General features: G+C 48.2%; 1 protein-coding gene and 1 long non-coding RNA gene across 3 annotated transcripts in view; one reads left to right on the forward strand and one right to left on the reverse strand.

Annotated features, from left to right (window-relative positions):
* LOC310703018 overlaps nt 1–17,571 on the forward strand; it is a 429,179-nt gene that overhangs the window by 235,275 nt on the left and 176,333 nt on the right. The gene's annotated exons all lie outside the window — the stretch shown is intronic.
* SRF (serum response factor) overlaps nt 1–17,571 on the reverse strand; it is a 75,320-nt gene that overhangs the window by 37,006 nt on the left and 20,743 nt on the right. For both annotated transcript variants that reach the window (XM_083494459.1, XM_083494460.1), the window contains exon 2: nt 14,001–14,267. In XM_083494459.1, coding sequence (XP_083350585.1) covers nt 14,001–14,267 — 267 coding nt within the window. The remainder of the gene's footprint in view (nt 1–14,000; nt 14,268–17,571) is intronic.

Here is a 17,571-nt window from a genome sequence, read left to right on the forward strand (position 1 = left end):
TTGTTTGGGAACATGCCTGTCCTAGTATTGGGGAACAAAACTAAGTCTGCACAGTTTAACAGGCACACCAAATTCCCTTACACGCTGAGAGTAAATAAATGTTAAAGGTCCTCAGAGGTACACCGCCTCTGATCATCATCATCCCCTCCATGTCCGATGTTCAGGCTGTGAGTGCTGACACTTGTGCAGCCAAAATAGCACCATATGCACCCAAGATGGAGTCATCAGCTGGCTTGGGGAAATCCCAAGGTTTGCATTAATACAAAGCAGCATTTAGACGAAACTATTAGTTATTAAATTTATTGCTTTATCTTGCCCAGGGCAACCCAAAGCGACTTACAACCGAAAGACCACTGAGTGCCAGTCGCTAGGAGGCAACAGAGGGAAGTGGGTCTGTATTTAAGGCTGGAGTGAGATACATGTTGTTGGAATTCAACTCCCCTTAGTCTCCGCCAATGGGGCCAAGAGGCAGGGACAAGGGGAGTTATAGTCTAGCAACATAGCCACAGGTTCCCCACTTCTAATCTAAGGTCCCGTCTAGACTTGTAATAGGAATAGGCAATAGCATGGCCTCTATCACTTCGGACCCCAGGGGGTGGACGCCATTTTTAAACCCTTTGCCATGTAGAAAGTTCCCTGCCAAAAGAAAACTAGAAAACAGCACAGAATGGAGAAAGTCAGCCCTCTCTCTTGACCAGCCTTTCTTGGATCCTGAGAGAGACTGGTACTACAACGCCCATCATCCATGGCCATTGGCTAAACTGGCTGAGGATGATGGGAGCTGAAGTCCAACACAACATCTGGAGGGGCCACAAGTTTAGGAACTCTGCATCTAGCCTCTGAAGTTCCCCCAACCCCAGGTAAAGAGGGCTCCACACATGCCTTGGCCTTACTTAACTTGTGTAAGGAGGGCAAGAAAACAAACAAAAGAGACTAAAATGAATGTTGTTCCTAGCAGACCGTCTGCAAGTATCCAGCAGGCACCCGCAGCTTCTGCAGCATCAGCTGCCAAGTCAGGCTGGGGAGAAATTTGCACTTGGGAGATCTCTCAGCGGAGTTCCAAGTTTGCAGTGCAACCCCAAATTCAAACCTAAGGCTGCTGCTCCTTAACCATTACTAGACAGACCTCAAAGACTTTGCAAGGCGTGTGCTGAACACTCCAATGGAGACCATTTGCAGGAGCCTCTGTAATTGACAAATCCAGCTGGTTTAAGCTTCCGCTGTTTAGCACCCTGCAGTTCTTTGGACGCAGTTCTCAGCTCCTTTAAACACCACCACTGTTATTTCATTTCATTTATTCCTTTATTACAGGCATAGGCAAACTCAGCCCTCCAGATGTTTTGGAACTACAACTCCCACCATCCCTAGCTAACAGGACCAGTGGCCAGGGATGATGGGAGCTGTAGTCCCAAAACATCTGGAGGGCTGAGTTTGCTTATGCCCGCTTTATTACATTCTACCTTACACTTCCACCCAGCAGCTCAGGGTGACACACTTGCGAGGTTCTCTCGTTTTGTTGTCACAGCACCTCTGTTAGGTAGGACAGGCTGAGAAAAATGAAAATGGACGTTCTAAGGTCACCCCACGTAAGCTTTTTTTTATAGCTACGTAGGGATCTAAAGCTGGTTCCACCTGATTCAGGGCTCACACTTTATCCGCCATGTTTTATTTAACCATGCTGGCTTTTAGCACCCTTTTAAGCTTGCATGTAACAGATATGCTAATCCCACCAACCCCCACAAGCACAGTTCAGAAGGGGCCTTTCCCAGTCTTAGATCCCTAGATGTTGTTGGGACTACAATCCCCATCATCCTCAGCCAGCAAGCCCAATGGTCAGATATGACGAGACTTTCAGTCTAACATCATTTGGGGACCCCAGGGTATGACAGACTAGTTTATAGCTTCTGGAACTAAACAGGCGATGCGAAATCATCTGTTCATCCAGAAGAACATGCTGGGCAAGGGGGGAATAAAAAGGGTCTATTTAATTTAAGAACAGGAGATGCGAGTGAGCGAGAGGCACTTGGGATGCTAATGGAAATGAGCCAGGCTTGCTGAACGAGACCTGAAGCGCTTAGGAGAAACTGTACTCACAGTTCTTGCTGGGGGATAACGCAGGGTTAGAACAAAGGTTTCAGACTTGCTATACAAGATCATCAATTACCAGGGATTTAAACTGTGCGCACAGGCAATGTGAATTCTGTGCCATGCCTGATAAATCATGCAAGCCAAGCAGCTTTGCATGATCTCTCACACCCCCAATCATTTTTTCTGGTTTTGCCAACAACAGGAGGGGCAAGAACAGCAAAGATCCACCCCAATTCACTGAAAATCTTATACAGCCGCCTTCCTAGTTTTTCCTAATACATCCACAGAAATTGCTAACACAATTTATCTTTGTAGTCACAGGGACTAGAAACCTTTTAAAAAATAAAATGGACTTCTCCACACTAACCATTCTGCCCCTGTCCTAAGAGCATACAACTTTCCAACTCTTTTAAGCAAATTGAGTCAAATCCTGGGATAGTTCAATTGATAAACGCTTAACCTCAGAGTTGTGTGTTCACGTCCAACATTGAGCAAAAAGATTCCTGCATTGCAGGGAGTTGAAATAGATGACCCTTGGGTATCCCTTCCAACTGTAGAATTATATACAAATAAATGCTACAATTTTATGATTCTAAGTGCTGAGCGGTATTACCCTATAGGGCAGCCTTTGTCAGCCTTGGGTCCCCGAGATATTGCTGGACTACAACTCCCATCATCCCAAATCACTGGACCGGCTAGCATGGGATGATGGGAGTTGTAGTCCAACAACACCTGGGACCCAAGACTGAAAAAGGCTGCCCTATATAGTCTTCAACTGGTGGATCGGGACCCACTACGTGTCTGGGATCAAAGGCGGAGGAAGTAATGCTTCTGAATGTCAGTCGCTGGAAACCATGGGGCACAGAGAATGCTGTTGGAGTTTGGGTCCTGTTTGCAGGTTTCCCACAGGCATCTGGCTGGCCGCTGTGAGAACAGGATGCTGGGCTAAGATGGACCACTGGCCAAATCAGCAGGCTATTCTGATGCTCTTATCATATTGCCTAAACCTCTGATGAGCCCCAGCCAGTGTGAATCACAGACCAAGGCATCAAAAGCTGGGGAAGGCAACCTATCCACTTCTCCAGACTTTGAAGTACTGTTCTCCCGTTTTCTTTAAAAGGGAAACCAGGAACCAAAACTTCTTTTACTGCATTTTTGAGGGAACTCTGATAGCAGTGGCCACAAACTGACTCTAATACAGTGGTACCTCAGGTTAAGAACTTAATTCGTTCTAGAGGTCTGTTCTTAACCTGAAACTGTTCTTAACCTGAGGTACCACTTTAGCTAATGGGGCCTCCCGCTGCCACCGCTGCGCAATTTCTGTTCTCATCCTGAAGCAAAGTTCTTAACCCGAGGTACTATTTCTGGGTTAGCGGAGTCTGTAACCTGAAGCGTCTGTAACCCAAGGTACCACTGCAGTTGGGTTTTGTTGCTGTGCAGCCAGCTGGCTATCCCCCTACACTGTTTGTTTTCAAGAAGGAGAGAAATCTAATGGATAGGATTTAACAGGCCTTCCCTCTCTGGTACTCTATATCAGGTATCCCCAACCTTCGGCCCTCCAGATGTTTTGGACTAAAATTCCCATCATCCCTGAGCACTGGTCCTGTTAGCTAGGGATCATGGGAGTTGTAGGCCAAAACATCTGGAGAGCCGCAGGTTGGGGGTCCCTGCCCTATATCTTAAGATTGCTCCTCTAAGCGAACAGCAATTTTCTGTAAATAAATTAAGACGCATCACACATGATGCTTGCACATGGATCTTCTCTGCACATGCTGAAGAGCATGCATATATGTATTCTCCCCCCAGGCCCGCCCCACCAAAAAAAGAGACAAAAGATTCAGTGATCTGCTCACAGCTTTCATCAAACTTCCTACACAGAAGCAGGGATGTTGCTAGGTATTTCACAGACACATGGCACAAATTTGCATGGGCTAATTCATATGCGCATTTCGATCTCTGAGCTCATGAGGACTGTGAGGGGCCAGAGGTCTCCCACAGGCAGCACCGTGCTTTGCGGCGTGGCCAGCGAGCCAGGCAAACTAAAATGAAATTAAATCCAATTTAAGCAGAAAACATGGGGGGGAAAGGCAAGGATCTGGTGGAGCCCCCCTGGACCAGCCCCAAAAGAACGCCACCACAAAGAAGCAACTTCTGCATTAAGAAAATGGTAGCATCCCTTACATCGGGGAGGAAAATGTGAACAGAACTCATAGCAGCAGGATTCTTTGTGGATGACTGACTGGGGGGAAAAGTAACATTAATTCCTCTCCTCCTCTCAGCAGGAAAGCTAAAGCTGTTAGCATTTCATAAGAAGTGAAATGGGGCTGGTGTGGGTGTAATCATCTGAGCATCTGCTGCCACAGAATCAGGAACCAGGACTGGGGTTTCTAGGGCTGAGGAGTTTTCTTCTCTCAAATGAGTACATTTCAGTAGCCTGTGACTCCCCCTCTGACCACATCTTGAGGAACCCAGTTCCAACACTCCTGCTGCTGACACTGTCGCAGCCTGGACAACTGCAGGATAAACAGCCAAGGCTGGCCAGGATTTAGTAGAAGTCTGGAAGGCCTTTATTCTGCTGTGCAACAAACCCTACCATCCGCTTTTACCATAAAGCCTGGTGGCATATACAGTTGTCTGACGCTGTATTGTTTTTAATATTCGGTTGGAAGCCACCCAGAGTGGCTGGGGAAACCCAGCCAGATGGGCAGGGTATAATAAATTATTATTATTATTATTATTATTATTATTATTATTATTATTATTATTATTGTATCAAGGCAGAAAGCTTCTGCTTTATAAACACACCAGGATTCTAGTCCTCATTACAGTGGTACCTCTGGATGCGAACGGGATCCATTCCGGAGCCCCGTTTGCATCCTGAGCAGAACGCAGCCTGCGTCTGCGCATGTCACGATTCGCCGCTTCTGCGCATGCACGTGACGTAATTTTGAGCGTCTGCGCACGCACGAGCGGCAAAACCTGAAGTAACGTGTTCCGTTACTTCCGGGTCGCCGCAGAGCGCAACCCGAAAACGCTCAATCTGAAGCAACTTCAACCTGAGGTATGACTGTATTGTGGAGATTTTTTTTTTCAAAGGATATGAAGCATATGGTAAGAACTCATGACTAGAAAATGATCTCTGGGAGCCTTTTTCAGGATCTGAGCTCCTTGTAACCCCTTTTCCAACTACATCAGCTAACCTCAATGTTCCTCAAGTTCCAGCCTTACTCCTCCAGTCTGCTAATGTTTAACTCATATTCCAAAGACTCCAACATTGCCTGCACATCAACACTCCAAGCTTAGTTTTCCCTGCTCCTCCTGCCCTCCTTAGCTATCTTCCTACCTCCATCGCCATAGGCAACATTTCTCTGAATTGCTGGGATTTCACAAGTGGGGAGAATGATGTTTCTCTCAGGCCCTGCTCGTGGGCCACCCAGAATGAGCCTGATCCAGCAGGGTTCATCCTAGGTTCTTTGTCAACAAATTTCACATTTCTGCAAAAATCCAAGTTTGATATTTCGGAAAGCAATAAGGAAAAATCATGACGATAGTTGAGCACTCAGTTATTACCTCAGAAGGATGCACACAGTCTGACTTCAGATGCATGATACAAAAAAAGCTTTTATTTATAGTGGAATCTGAAAAATGGACACAACATTTTAAATGTACAAAGAGGCAAAGCTGCTCCTGAGGATTCTGAAGTTGTTTGGCAGCCATTTACTAATTGTATGATAAACGAATTCAACTGAAAAAGTCCACCCTGCGGAATTACTTATTTATGTGGAACTAACTGTAACCCTCCCCCCCCCCCAATTTTAATTTTAAATATATTTTAGATTTCTTGACGGATTATGATTCCTATGTTCTTATATATTGGAGCAGATAAATTGAGCTAAACGAGCCTCTTCTGCAGTGGTTCCTCGTTGAGAGCCAGTGTGGTGTAGTGGTTAAGAGCAGTAGATTCGTAATCTGGTGAACCGGGTTCGCGTCTCCGCTCCTCCACATGCAGCTGCTGGGTGACCTTGGGCCAGTCACGCTTCTTTGAAGTCTCTCAGCCCCACTCACCTCACAGGGTGTTTGTTGTGGGGGAGGAAGGGAAAGGAGAATGTTGGCCGCTTTGAGACTCCTTCGGGTAGTGATAAAGCGGGATATCAAATCCAAACTCTTCTTCTTCTTCTTCGTTTGTGGAATGATCTCCCCAGGGAGACTAGCCTGGCACCTTCGTTACAAATATTTAGGTGCCAGGCAGAAACATTCCTTTTCTCCCAGGTCTTTGGGCTAATTAAACAATCTATGGCTTCTTAAACTGTTGGGAGGGTATAGTTTTGTTTGTTATGTTACGTATTTTTGTGTTTTTATGCTCTAAACTGTCCTGTGGTTCCCTCAGATAAAGGGCGGTAGATAAATTTAATAAATAAATAAACAGGTTCACTTTGATGTTACAAGACCATAACTGTAGAGTTGGAAGGAACACTGAGGATCATCTAGTCCAGCCCCCTGCAAAGCAGGAACCTTGACTAATCCTTCCATGGCAGATGGATCCATATAACTGTGAATTCTTAGTATATGTCTCCTTTTCTTTTCTTTCTCAGTTTCTGTTTTCTATGTTTGCTACAGAAGGCAACAAAATAATCCATATTAAATATTTTGCTTTATGTGCTATTGGAAAACTTATAACAAAGAAGAACGGCTGCAGTGGTCTGTTCCTTCTCTGTCCCTAGTACAGTGGTACCTCGGGTTACAGACGCTTCAGGTTACAGACTCCGCTAACCCAGAAATATTACCTCGGGTTAAGAACTTTGCTTCAGGATGAGAACAGAAATCACACAGCGGCAATGGGAGGCCCCATTAGCTAAATTGGTATTTCAGGTTAAGAACAATTTCAGGTTAATAACAGGCCTCCAGAATGAATTAAGTTCTTAACCCGAGGTACCACTGTGCAGAAAAGCAGCAGGCCACCACAAGGAGAGCAGAGCTTCCCAAAACTCCTCCGTCGCAGGCTGGTAAACATCTGTGCAGGCTAGTAACTTTTGTAGGCTTATTTGCAAGGGCTGATGTAAGTCCATGATTGCTACAGTATATCTGAGCAGTATATCTTTGGGAACTTTCTGGATAGTTTCCCACTTTCTCCCACCATTTTCACTGGTATGGTGTGAATGCTTAGTTATAAGGATTTCAGAGATTGTAAAGGTCCTCTTACCATTTCCTACCCATGGCTCTCTCCAGAATATATCTCTAACCCTCCTTTTCATTTGACCTAGGATGAGGTCACAGCTAGAGCATAAGCATCCTTTGCGCACTTCGTTTTAAATCTAGAGCCTAGATTTAAAACAATGTATGCAGTAATACACAGCAGAGGCTTATAACCCCAGCCTCAGGTCAAACAGAACTGGGGTTTCAAGCTCAACCCCCTCTTCAATTTCCACTTTTCTCTTTCTCCACCTTCCAGCAGACGCTGCCCGTTGCCAAGCTGCTGTCTCCAGTTGCTATGTTATTTTGTGTGCCAGAATATGAGTGGCAAAAAATGTTTCCATGGCAAGTTGTGCACCATCACCCAATAGGTGGATTTTGGGAAGGAGGCAGAACCCAGGTGAGCTGGTTGAATGGATGCAGTGAGATAAAGACATATTGGAACATGGGTATCGCTCACAGTTTCGAGCTATTATGTCCTGGAGTACGTCGCGGGTGGCGCTGTGGGTTAAACCACAGAGCCTAGGACTTGCCGATCAGAAGGTCGGCTGTTCGAATCCCCGCGACGGGGTGAGCTCCCATTGCTCAGTCCCTGCTCCTGCCAACCTAGCAGTTCGAAAGCACCTCAAAGTGCAAGCAGATAAATACGTACTGCTCCGGCGGGAAGGTAAACGGCGTTTCCGTGCGCTGCTCTGGTTCGCCAGAAGAGGCTTAGTCATGCTGGCCATATGACCCGGAAGCTGTACGCTGGCTCCCTCGGCCAATAAAGCGAGATGAGCGCCGCAACCCCAGAGTTGGCCACGATTGGACCTAATGGTCAGGGGTCCCTTTACCTTTACCTATGTCTCCCGACAACACAAAAAGGGGACATCTAACATGCATCTATAGACAAGTGGACACAGAAAAGATGCAAATGGCTAGCGATTCGCCTTCCTGAGTAAACCTTCCAACCTTCTTATTTCTGTTTACTTGTTCCTTGGCAGGCCCATCATCTATTTTAGGGGTGAAGGACCTCGGGAGCATCATCTTAAAGGTGGCCCTCCATGGGGAATATAGGGAACGAAGTCCCCCAAAAAATGATGAAGCTGTTTATGTATGTAACAACAGCAGCTAGGATTCTTTATGCACAAAAATGGAAAGAAGTTCCCACCAAAGAAGACTGGATACTTAAAGTGAAAGACTATGTGGAATCAGCAAAGCTAACAGCTAAAATAAGAGAACCTAATGATGCTTGTATTTTGTCGAAGAATGCAAGGCTTTCTTGGACTATTTAAAGAAATATGATAGCAAGAGGAATTTTTGCAAGCAGGATTTGAACTATGAGCAACAGAATGAGAGATTATTGTATGATGGTTATGGTGTAAGAGAGAGAAGATAGGATGCAGCAATGAGGAGAAATAAAAAAATACCATGGAATATGGGATGGGGAAATGACAAAGGAAAAGGGAAAATATATATCATGTATTGGAAAGTGCATGTGATGTTTTTGAAAATTTAATTAAATACAAATGGGGGGGCAACAAATGTGGCCCCCCAGACCTCTCTATCTGACCCTTGGAACTCTCCCCAGCCACATCTCCCACTAACCCTGCAATGCACCCTCCTTGTGGCCACACTGGAAGGTTAAGCAGAAAGGAATGTGGCTATCTTGGGATGAGGAAGTGCCCACTCTGATCGGTCTGGTTCTCCTTCGAACCCACAACAGAAACAAAACGGCTGCAGTGCAGCGACAGAGCACACGTGAGGTTGCCAGTTCAAATCCCACCACCTCAAGTTAAAAGCACCGCTGGTAACAGGAAAGAGCACAGACGAACTCTGTTCCAAAAACTAAAAACCCATTCAGTCCGAAGATTTGTAGCCGGTCAACAGCCACACACACACAAAAACAAGCTCTCCAAAGAGCACAAGTACAGGAATTGGCTCCTTATGTAACGGGCAGAGAAGGAATAAAAGCTTCCTCAAATCCCTCTTCCTTTCTCCAAAAGGTCAAGAGCAGCAATAAGGCACATAGTTCTAGCCTCTGCAGTCAGTCTTCTAAAACGCTGGCCGGAACTTAGGACACGGGTGGGAAAGTGAGGGTGTGGGTACATTATTTTCTGCATGTAGAAGTTTTAGTGGGGTTTCCCCCCACCCTCCAATTGCAAAGGCAAAGATTATGACCTAATCTGAAATACACCTCCACTGCTGACCTGTGCTAATTGGAAAACCCCAATGCTCCCAAGCACAAATCTAGGAACTGGGGATATCTCCATCTCTCAGGTGGCAACTCGCGGATGGCAGTATGCCTCCAAGTACCAGTTGCTGGGGACAGTGAGCCCTCATGCCCTACATGTGAGCTTCCCATAGGCATTGAAGGTAACCAACGTGAGAACAACATGGTGGACTGATCGGCTTTTGTTCTGACCAGCAAGTTTCCATCTAACATCCTTATGATCCCCATAAAACAAAGACACCACAAGCCAGCTTGGTGAAGGTTGGGCAAAGGTGTCTCTCTAGGTTAGGGTTTCCCAAACTTGGGTCTCCAGCTGTTTTTGAACTACAACTCCCATCATCTGTAGCTAGCAGGAACAGAGATCAGGGATGATGGGAATCGTAGTCCCTCAAAAAAAAAAACACAGTTGGAGACCCAAGTTTGGGAAACCCCGCTCTATGGCACCACTAGGGAAGCAGTTCAAGCAATGCTGGTTTTCACAAGAGGAGTATTTTGCTTCATACAGTTGCCCGCTGCGCTCTCTATTGCGCCGGGGGTCGGATTTGTGACCCGAGGAAGCTATTACAGAAGCTTCATTTCCTGTATCTTCCAAAATATGCAAAAAGGAAATAAATGAGAGCCAGGGATTTTCTCAAGGTTGGAAATGGACTACAGCTCAGTGGGAGAGAGCACATGCTTTTTCACGCAGAGGGTCGCAGGTTCAAAACCCGGCATCTCCAGTTAAAAGGGTCGGACGGGAGGTGATGGGAAAGACCTCTGCTCCAATCTGTGGAGAGCTTCTGCTGATTGAGAATATGCAACACTTAGCCGAGGGATAGCTCAGTCGGTAGAGCATGAAACTCTTAATCTCAGGGTCATGGGTTTGAGCCTCACACTGGGCAAAAGAGTCCTGCATTGCAGGGGGTTGGACTAGATGACCCTCGTGGTCCCTACCAACTCTACAATTCTGTGAAATGGACCAATGGCACTTGCTGTGAAAAAGATCAGCAGGCAACAGATGACGGAAAAGGCCTCTGCCAGAGACCTTGCAGGGTAGCTACCAACCAGAGCAGTCAAAAATGGAAGAGAGATAAAACCGTCTGACCTGGCCCTAGGCAGTCTCCTATGTGGCAGGACATCTGCCTTGCATGCAGAAGGTTCAAACCCTGGCACCTCCACAGAGGGATGGGAAAGGCCTGCCTGAAACCCTGGAGAGCCATTGACAATGCTGAGCTAGCTGCACCGACAGCCTGACTCAGTAGAAGGTAGCTAGCTCCCTGTGTGTTGGAAGGGGCTTCCAAAACCCTGGTGGCAAAGAGAGAGAGAGCCAGCAAATCTGTGGCTGAATCCTACCTTCAGCTCACCAGGTGGAATCAAGCAAAACACTCTCTTCTCAGCCCAAACCTTTTCATCTGCACTGGAGTGGGTGGGGTGGGGACAGCAACAATGCCACTGATATTAAAGCATTGTTGTGAGGTTCAGAGGATTGTTGACTTGGTCAGACCACACCTGGAGCCCTGCGTCCAGGAGGATACTGATATACTGGAACATGCGCAGAGGAAGGCAGCCAAGCTTTATGAGGAACGGTTGAGAGAGTTGGGAATGTTCGGCAGCAAGAATACTACTGGCTCAAAAATGGAAGCAAGAAGAATTACTGACGAAAGAAGAATGGTGGATGAAATTGATGGACTATGCAGAATTGGATAAATTAACTGGAAGGATTCGAAACCTGCGGGACCAGAGATTCTTAGAAGACTGGAGTAAATATACGAACTATTTGAAAAGTAATAGTAATGAACAGATTACGCTAGTAGGATTGCAAGGAGAACTATATGAAATAGTGCAAGAAAGACTATGAGGAGAATTATTAGTTGATGATAATTAAGAGTAATAGATATATTAAGAAATGCATAATAAGTGATAAAGAACGGAAAATCATCAGAGGTGTTGATGGAAGTCTAAAACAATGCGTAAGATAAGAAGTTAAGTTATGTATTGTTGGAAATGATATGTTTTAAAAAACCTAATAAATATATATAGAGAGAGAAAGAGTTGGAAATGTTTAGCGCGGGAAAGAGGAGACAGAGAAAAGATACGATAGCTATCTTCAAATATCTAAAGGGCTGTCAAATGGAAGATGGAGCAAACATGTTTTCTCTTTTGGAGGGTAGGACTCGAACCACTGGCTTCAAGTCACAAGAAAGGAGATTCCAACTAAACATCAGGAAGAACTTTTGGACAGTAAGAGCTGTTCGACTGTGGAACAGTCTCCCTCGGGAGTTGTGGACTCCATATCGTTGGAGGTTTTTAAGCCGAGGTTCGATCTGTCATGGATGCTTTAGTTGAGATTCCTGCACTGTGGGGGGTTGGACTAAAAGACCCTGGAGTCCCTTTTCCAATTCTACAACTCTGTATTTTGTGAGATGCATGTATGTGCATGAAGAACTCTGGTGCCTCGAGAAGGTGCTATATAAAAGCAGAGTAAAGTCATACAGATAGCAAGCCCAAGACCTTTTAAGCTTCCTGGGGGAAGGGGAGCAATTGTCCCACGTTATCAGCGCTGCCGATAGCTGCTGAGAAGCGAGCTGTGAGTTAAGCCAGCAGAGGAGCTGGTTGGAGACAGAGAGAGGGAGAGGGAGAGAAGGAATAGTCTGTTCAGCCAAGTGCTTCAATTCCCCGTGTCCTCCCTGCCCCCTTCCAAAACAGCACCAAAGCAAGAGACAGCTGCAGCTTATAAGGAATGTGAGGGGCCCAGCCAGGGACTCCGGGGAAGGAAACCGGGCCTTATATGGCCACGGAGGCAGAATCAAATTTTTATCAATGAGCGCGAGCAGAGAGACGCCCAAGGAGAGATAACCGAAAAGCAGGACTCCTCGGCGAGGGGCACGGGGTGGCGGGGTGGGTGGGAGGGAGGCAAGCAGCACCTGTTGCTCTGCACCCCCTCAACCCACCCCACGGATCTCCCATCCAGGACCGTGCTGCCGAGGGCAAGGCGAGGCTCAGCCCTGCTTCCACTTCGGCAGAGCTCCAGCAGAGTTGACAGGGCACAACTACTCAAGTCCCAGGGAAGGAGGGAGGAGGAGGTAAGGGAGAGACAACTGAAGGGAGAGTCACGCTATATAGGAATCTTTACAGCCAAAAGGAGGCTCGGGCCCATAGACTTGTCCCCTGCCAACACCACAGATCACCAAAGCCAGAATAATAATACTACTAATAATAATACGGAGGGGTCTGATTCTGTTAAGTCTTATTCCATAGGAGTAGCTCCCCTATAGGGGGAGGCGCTGCAGAGTTTGGGACTTTTTAGTTTAGAGAAAAGGCAAGTAAAGAGGTGTCACGGTGGAAGCTTATGAAATTATGCATGGCATGGTGGCAGAGGATACAGGAATAGTTTCTCCCTCTCTTGCAACAAGGGGACTGGTGGGCATCTATCGAAGCTGAACGTTGCAAGGTTTTTAAAAAGTACTTCTTCGTGCAGCAAGTGGTTGAACTATGGAACTCACTCCCACAGGAAGCAGGGATGCCCACCAACTTGGATGGCCTAATAATAATAATAATAATTTATTTCTATGCTGCCCATCTGACTGAGTTGCCCCAGCTACTCCTGGAGGCTCCCAACAGAGTATTAAAAACACGATAAAACATAAAACATTAAAAACTTCCCTAACCAGGGCTGCCTTCAGATGTTTTCTAAAAGCCAGATAGTCGTTTATTTCCTTGACATCTGACAGGAGAGCGTTCCACAGGGAGGGTGCTGAGAAGGCCGTCTGCCTGGTTCCCTATAGCTTCACTACTTGCAATGAGGGAACCGCTAGAAGGCCCCCAGAGCTGGACCTCAGTGTCCGGGATGGACAAGGTGGGTGGAGATGCTCCTTCAGGTCAAAGAGGACCGGACCAATTCATGGAGGAGAAAGGCTATCTGCTGCTACTAGTGACAATGGCCGCACACTGCCTCTGAAGTCAGCAGCAAAATGCCTCTGAATGCCAGCTACTGGGAATTGCAGATTGTTGCCCATGTCCTGCTTTTGCAGGCTTCCCACTGGCACCTGGGCGGCCAGAAGTGGATGCTGAACTGGGTGGGCCACTGGCCTGATCTAGCAGGTTCTCAAATCATTCACACATGCAGGGGTGAGTGGCTCTTTCCATGTGGGAGGCTTGAACCTCTGCCAGACGGGCAGAGTCTCTTGCTACTTGAGTCAGCACCCCATGTGATTCGGAACCCTGGAAGATCCAAGGTTCTAAAAGGAGCATGGAGGCCAATTGATGAGAACATCAGGCTTCCTTCCTGCAGATGCTAGGTCACCCTCAATACAAGTTCATCTCCACTCTTCCTCTCCCACACATGCACAATAGACCCACCCAACAAGCCTGAAATCTGCCCACCTGTGCTCTGTAGTCCTCCCAGGTAAACCTTCTCCAAGGTAGAAGGCAAGGTTGCAAGTACAAGCTTCTTCCCACCCCAGAGACCTGTAGGAATAATTCCCCCCTCCTCCAAGCCCTCCACAGCACGAAAAAGGGAGGGTGTCTATACCTTTGTTTCTCCACTGCTATCTGACTCGGACACCTGATAAGTGAGGTCCGTCTCCTCAAAGCCCGTAGCGCTCATGCGCTGATCAGTGGTTGGGTCTGACCGAGGAGGAGAGTCAGGAGAGTTCAAGCATGTCTGGATCAGCGCTTTCCCCGTCTCGCTGGTGATCATGGGCTGCAGCTTCCGCGTGGCGAACGTGTAGACGTGGCCTGTCTCGCTGGCCACGAGCAGCAACACCTGAGTTCCCGTTAAGGTGGAGAGTTCGTAGGCCTGCGGGGTAGAGAGGAAAAGGAGAGGGTCAACAATGAGGCGTGGACCTTCACAAGACCCTGGTTCCCACAGAGAGGGAGCCCAACCTCTCGCGAGAGGATGTCATTTGGTTTTAACGGTATTCACAAATGGGGAAAGGCCAGCTTTACACATGTGGTATATTATCGGAGTCCACCTTCTAGAAGATTTGCCAAATGCCCACATCGAGATCCAACGCAGTTCTGTACAAGTTGCTACCTTCGCAATGCTTCTCTGAAATAGCAAGCTACTAGCTATGATGGTTCTGCTCTCCGGCTATAGTCAAGAGCATGGGTAGGCAAACTAAGGCCCGGGGGCCGGATCTGGTGCAATCGCCTTCTAAATCCGGCCCGTGGATGGTCCGGGAATCAGCATGTTTTTACATGAGTAGGATGTGTCCTTTGACTGCTTGCTGCCTGCTGCACAGGAAGACTCCCCTGTGTTGAGTGCCTGAGGGCCCTGCTCTTGCCACTTACCATCTGGCCTGGGTCGGGGCCTGAAGCCTCACAAGGACTGCTCTGCTGCCCAGGAGGACTCCCCTGTGTGAGTGCCTGAGGGCCCTGCTCCTTCTTGCCACTTACCACCTGGCCCAGGGAGGGCCTGACAGGCCTCACAAGGACTGCTCCTGCCACTTACTATCTGGCCCAGGGTGGGGCCTCACAAGGATGGTTGTTGCCACTGATGCTGCTGCCGCCCAGGAGGACCTGGAGGGCTGCAGAGTTCTTTTTAACATGTTTTTTTCTTTTTTAAAAATATTTTCCTTTCCCTTTAGATTTTCTTTATATGGGGGTGGGATGGATGTTTGGGTGGGCTTGGGAATTTGTTGGATTTTGATGAATTTGTAATTTTTGCAGTTTTTATTTGTATTGTTTTATTGTTTTCTGGGTTGTTTTTGTTTTTTGTTTTTATTGTTTTAAGGTTTTATTGTTTTAGGCTGTGAAAGAATAACATTAATTGCCATCAATGGAGGCTACTATGAGGCCTAGGATTGCTACCGTGGAGGGGCGAGGGAGGTATGGCGGTGGGGGCAGATGTTATAGGCGAAGGGGATCGAGATATGGATACGCTCATACCCCTTCCAATCTGCGCCCCATCCCGAGGGACGAGGGTAGGGTGAGCAAGGATTACTCACCTCCGTCACTGGTGCTGTGCAATGCCAGGTCTATAGGCAATAAAACCGCCACCCTGCGAGATTTCTTTATCTCGCAGGGGGTCGACCTGGCTTGTGTGACGGAGACCTGGGTGCACGAAGAGGCAACAGTTATCTTACAAGAGATGGCGCCCCCGGGTTTCTCCTTCCTCCACCAGTCGCAGACTGTGGGCCGGGGGGGAGGGGTGGCATTATTAATCCGGGAAGATTGTCCTTTCAGGGCTCTACCATCGCCATCGATCCCCGGCATTGAATGTGTTGGCCTAGTGTGGGGCTCCGAGGAGAGCTTGGCTGTCTGGCTGGTGTACCGGCCACCTAGCGCACCAGCAGCCACCCTGTCAGGCCTATTGGAGGCGGTGGCCGGCTGGGCCTTGAAGTTCCCTAACCTATTGGTATTGGGGGACTTTAACATCCATGCTGATGCCACTCCCTCCTCACTGGCTCTGGACCTGGTGTCTTCCATGGCGACACTAGGGCTCTCCCAGTTTGTTTCGGGCCCCACACATCAAGCAGGCCACACACTGGATTTGATCTTTGGCGTAGGTATAGATGTGATCATGTCTCCTTCAATGAAGGTGCCATGGTCTGATCACTACGCTCTGAAAGCCAGGATTGACTTTCCACCCCCACCCTGCTTAGGTGGCGAGCCGATTTGGGCTCGCTTGCAGAGGCTGATAGACCCTGATAGATTCCGCCAAGCCTTGCGGGACCTTGCTCCCCCTGGCGACTCATTGACTGAGCTTGTTGAGGGCTGGAATACCCAGCTCCTGGCAGCCATCGATGAGATCACACCTAAGCGCCCTCTGCGACCCCGCAGAAACCGGGCTCCCTGGTTTACCGAGGAGCTCCGGAAAATGAAGCGGGACCTCAGACGGATAGAGCGAGTATGGCGGGGTGCCCGTGACGGAGCCTCAAGAACATCTTATAGGGCTTTTATGAAAACCTACGAGATGGCGTGAAGGCTGCTAAGAAGTCATACTTCTCGGCCTCCATTGCATCCGCTAGCTCTCACCCAGCGCAATTATTTAGTATAATCAGGTCTTTAACGTCCCTTGAGGGACAGCCAAATTTAAATAACAATTTGACACACAGCTGTGAGGCATTTGCGTGTTTTTTTGCGGAGAAGGTCTTGTTGCTCCGCCATGACCTCCCTGCCAATTTGGATACAATAAATGAACTGGAGGCCCCTCGACTGTCCTCGGGTCCAGTATTGGACCACTTTGACCGGATATCTCCAGCCGATGTGGACAGATTCCTCCAAGCTGGAAAGCCCACCACCTGTCCTCTTGACCCGTGCCCGTCTTGGCTGATTAGAGCGTGTCCAGACAAGGTGCGGGCCCTCCTGGGGGATATCATCAATTTGTCCCTTGGCACGGGGACATTCCCAGGGGAACTGAAGGAGGCAGTGGTGCGCCCGCTCTTAAAGAAAACATCATTAGATCCTTTAGATCTATCCAATTACCGCCCGGTTTTGAATCTTCCGTTCCTGGGTAAGGTGATTGAGAGAGCGGTTGCTGAACAGCTTGGCAGGTTTCTGGATGAAACATCTGCTCTCGATCCATTCCAGTCCGGCTTCCGCGCTGGTCATGGGACCGAGACAGCTCTGGTCGCCCTAACAGATGATCTTCGTAGACAGCTGGATCGAGGCGGGTCGGGGCTGCTGATTCTTCTAGATCTATCAGCAGCTTTCGACATGGTCGATCATGAACTTCTGGACCACCGCCTTGCCGACGTGGGGATCCAGGGCACAGTCCTTCAATGGCTGCGCTCGTTTCTCCCTGGTCGGGGACAGAGGGTGGCGCTTGGGGGGGAATTGTCATCGCGCCACTCCTTGGTGTGTGGAGTACCTCAGGGTGCGATACTCTCCCCGATGCTTTTCAACATCTTTATGCGCCCCCTCGCCCAGCTTGTTCGGAGTTTTGGGCTGGGTTGCCATCAGTATGCCGATGACACCCAACTCTATCTGTTGATGGATGGCCATCCTGACTTTGCCACAGACACACTGACCAGATGTTTGGAAGCTGTGGCTGGATGGTTACGTGGCAGCCGGTTGAAGCTAAATCCTTCGAAGACAGAGGTCCTGTGGCTGGGACGGGGCGATATGGGATTGGGGGGGCAACTCCCATCTCTTGCGGG

This window comes from Podarcis liolepis (assembly GCF_965112155.1).
Source record: "Podarcis liolepis genome assembly, chromosome: 3".
Taxonomy (NCBI): Eukaryota; Metazoa; Chordata; class Lepidosauria; order Squamata; family Lacertidae; genus Podarcis; species Podarcis liolepis.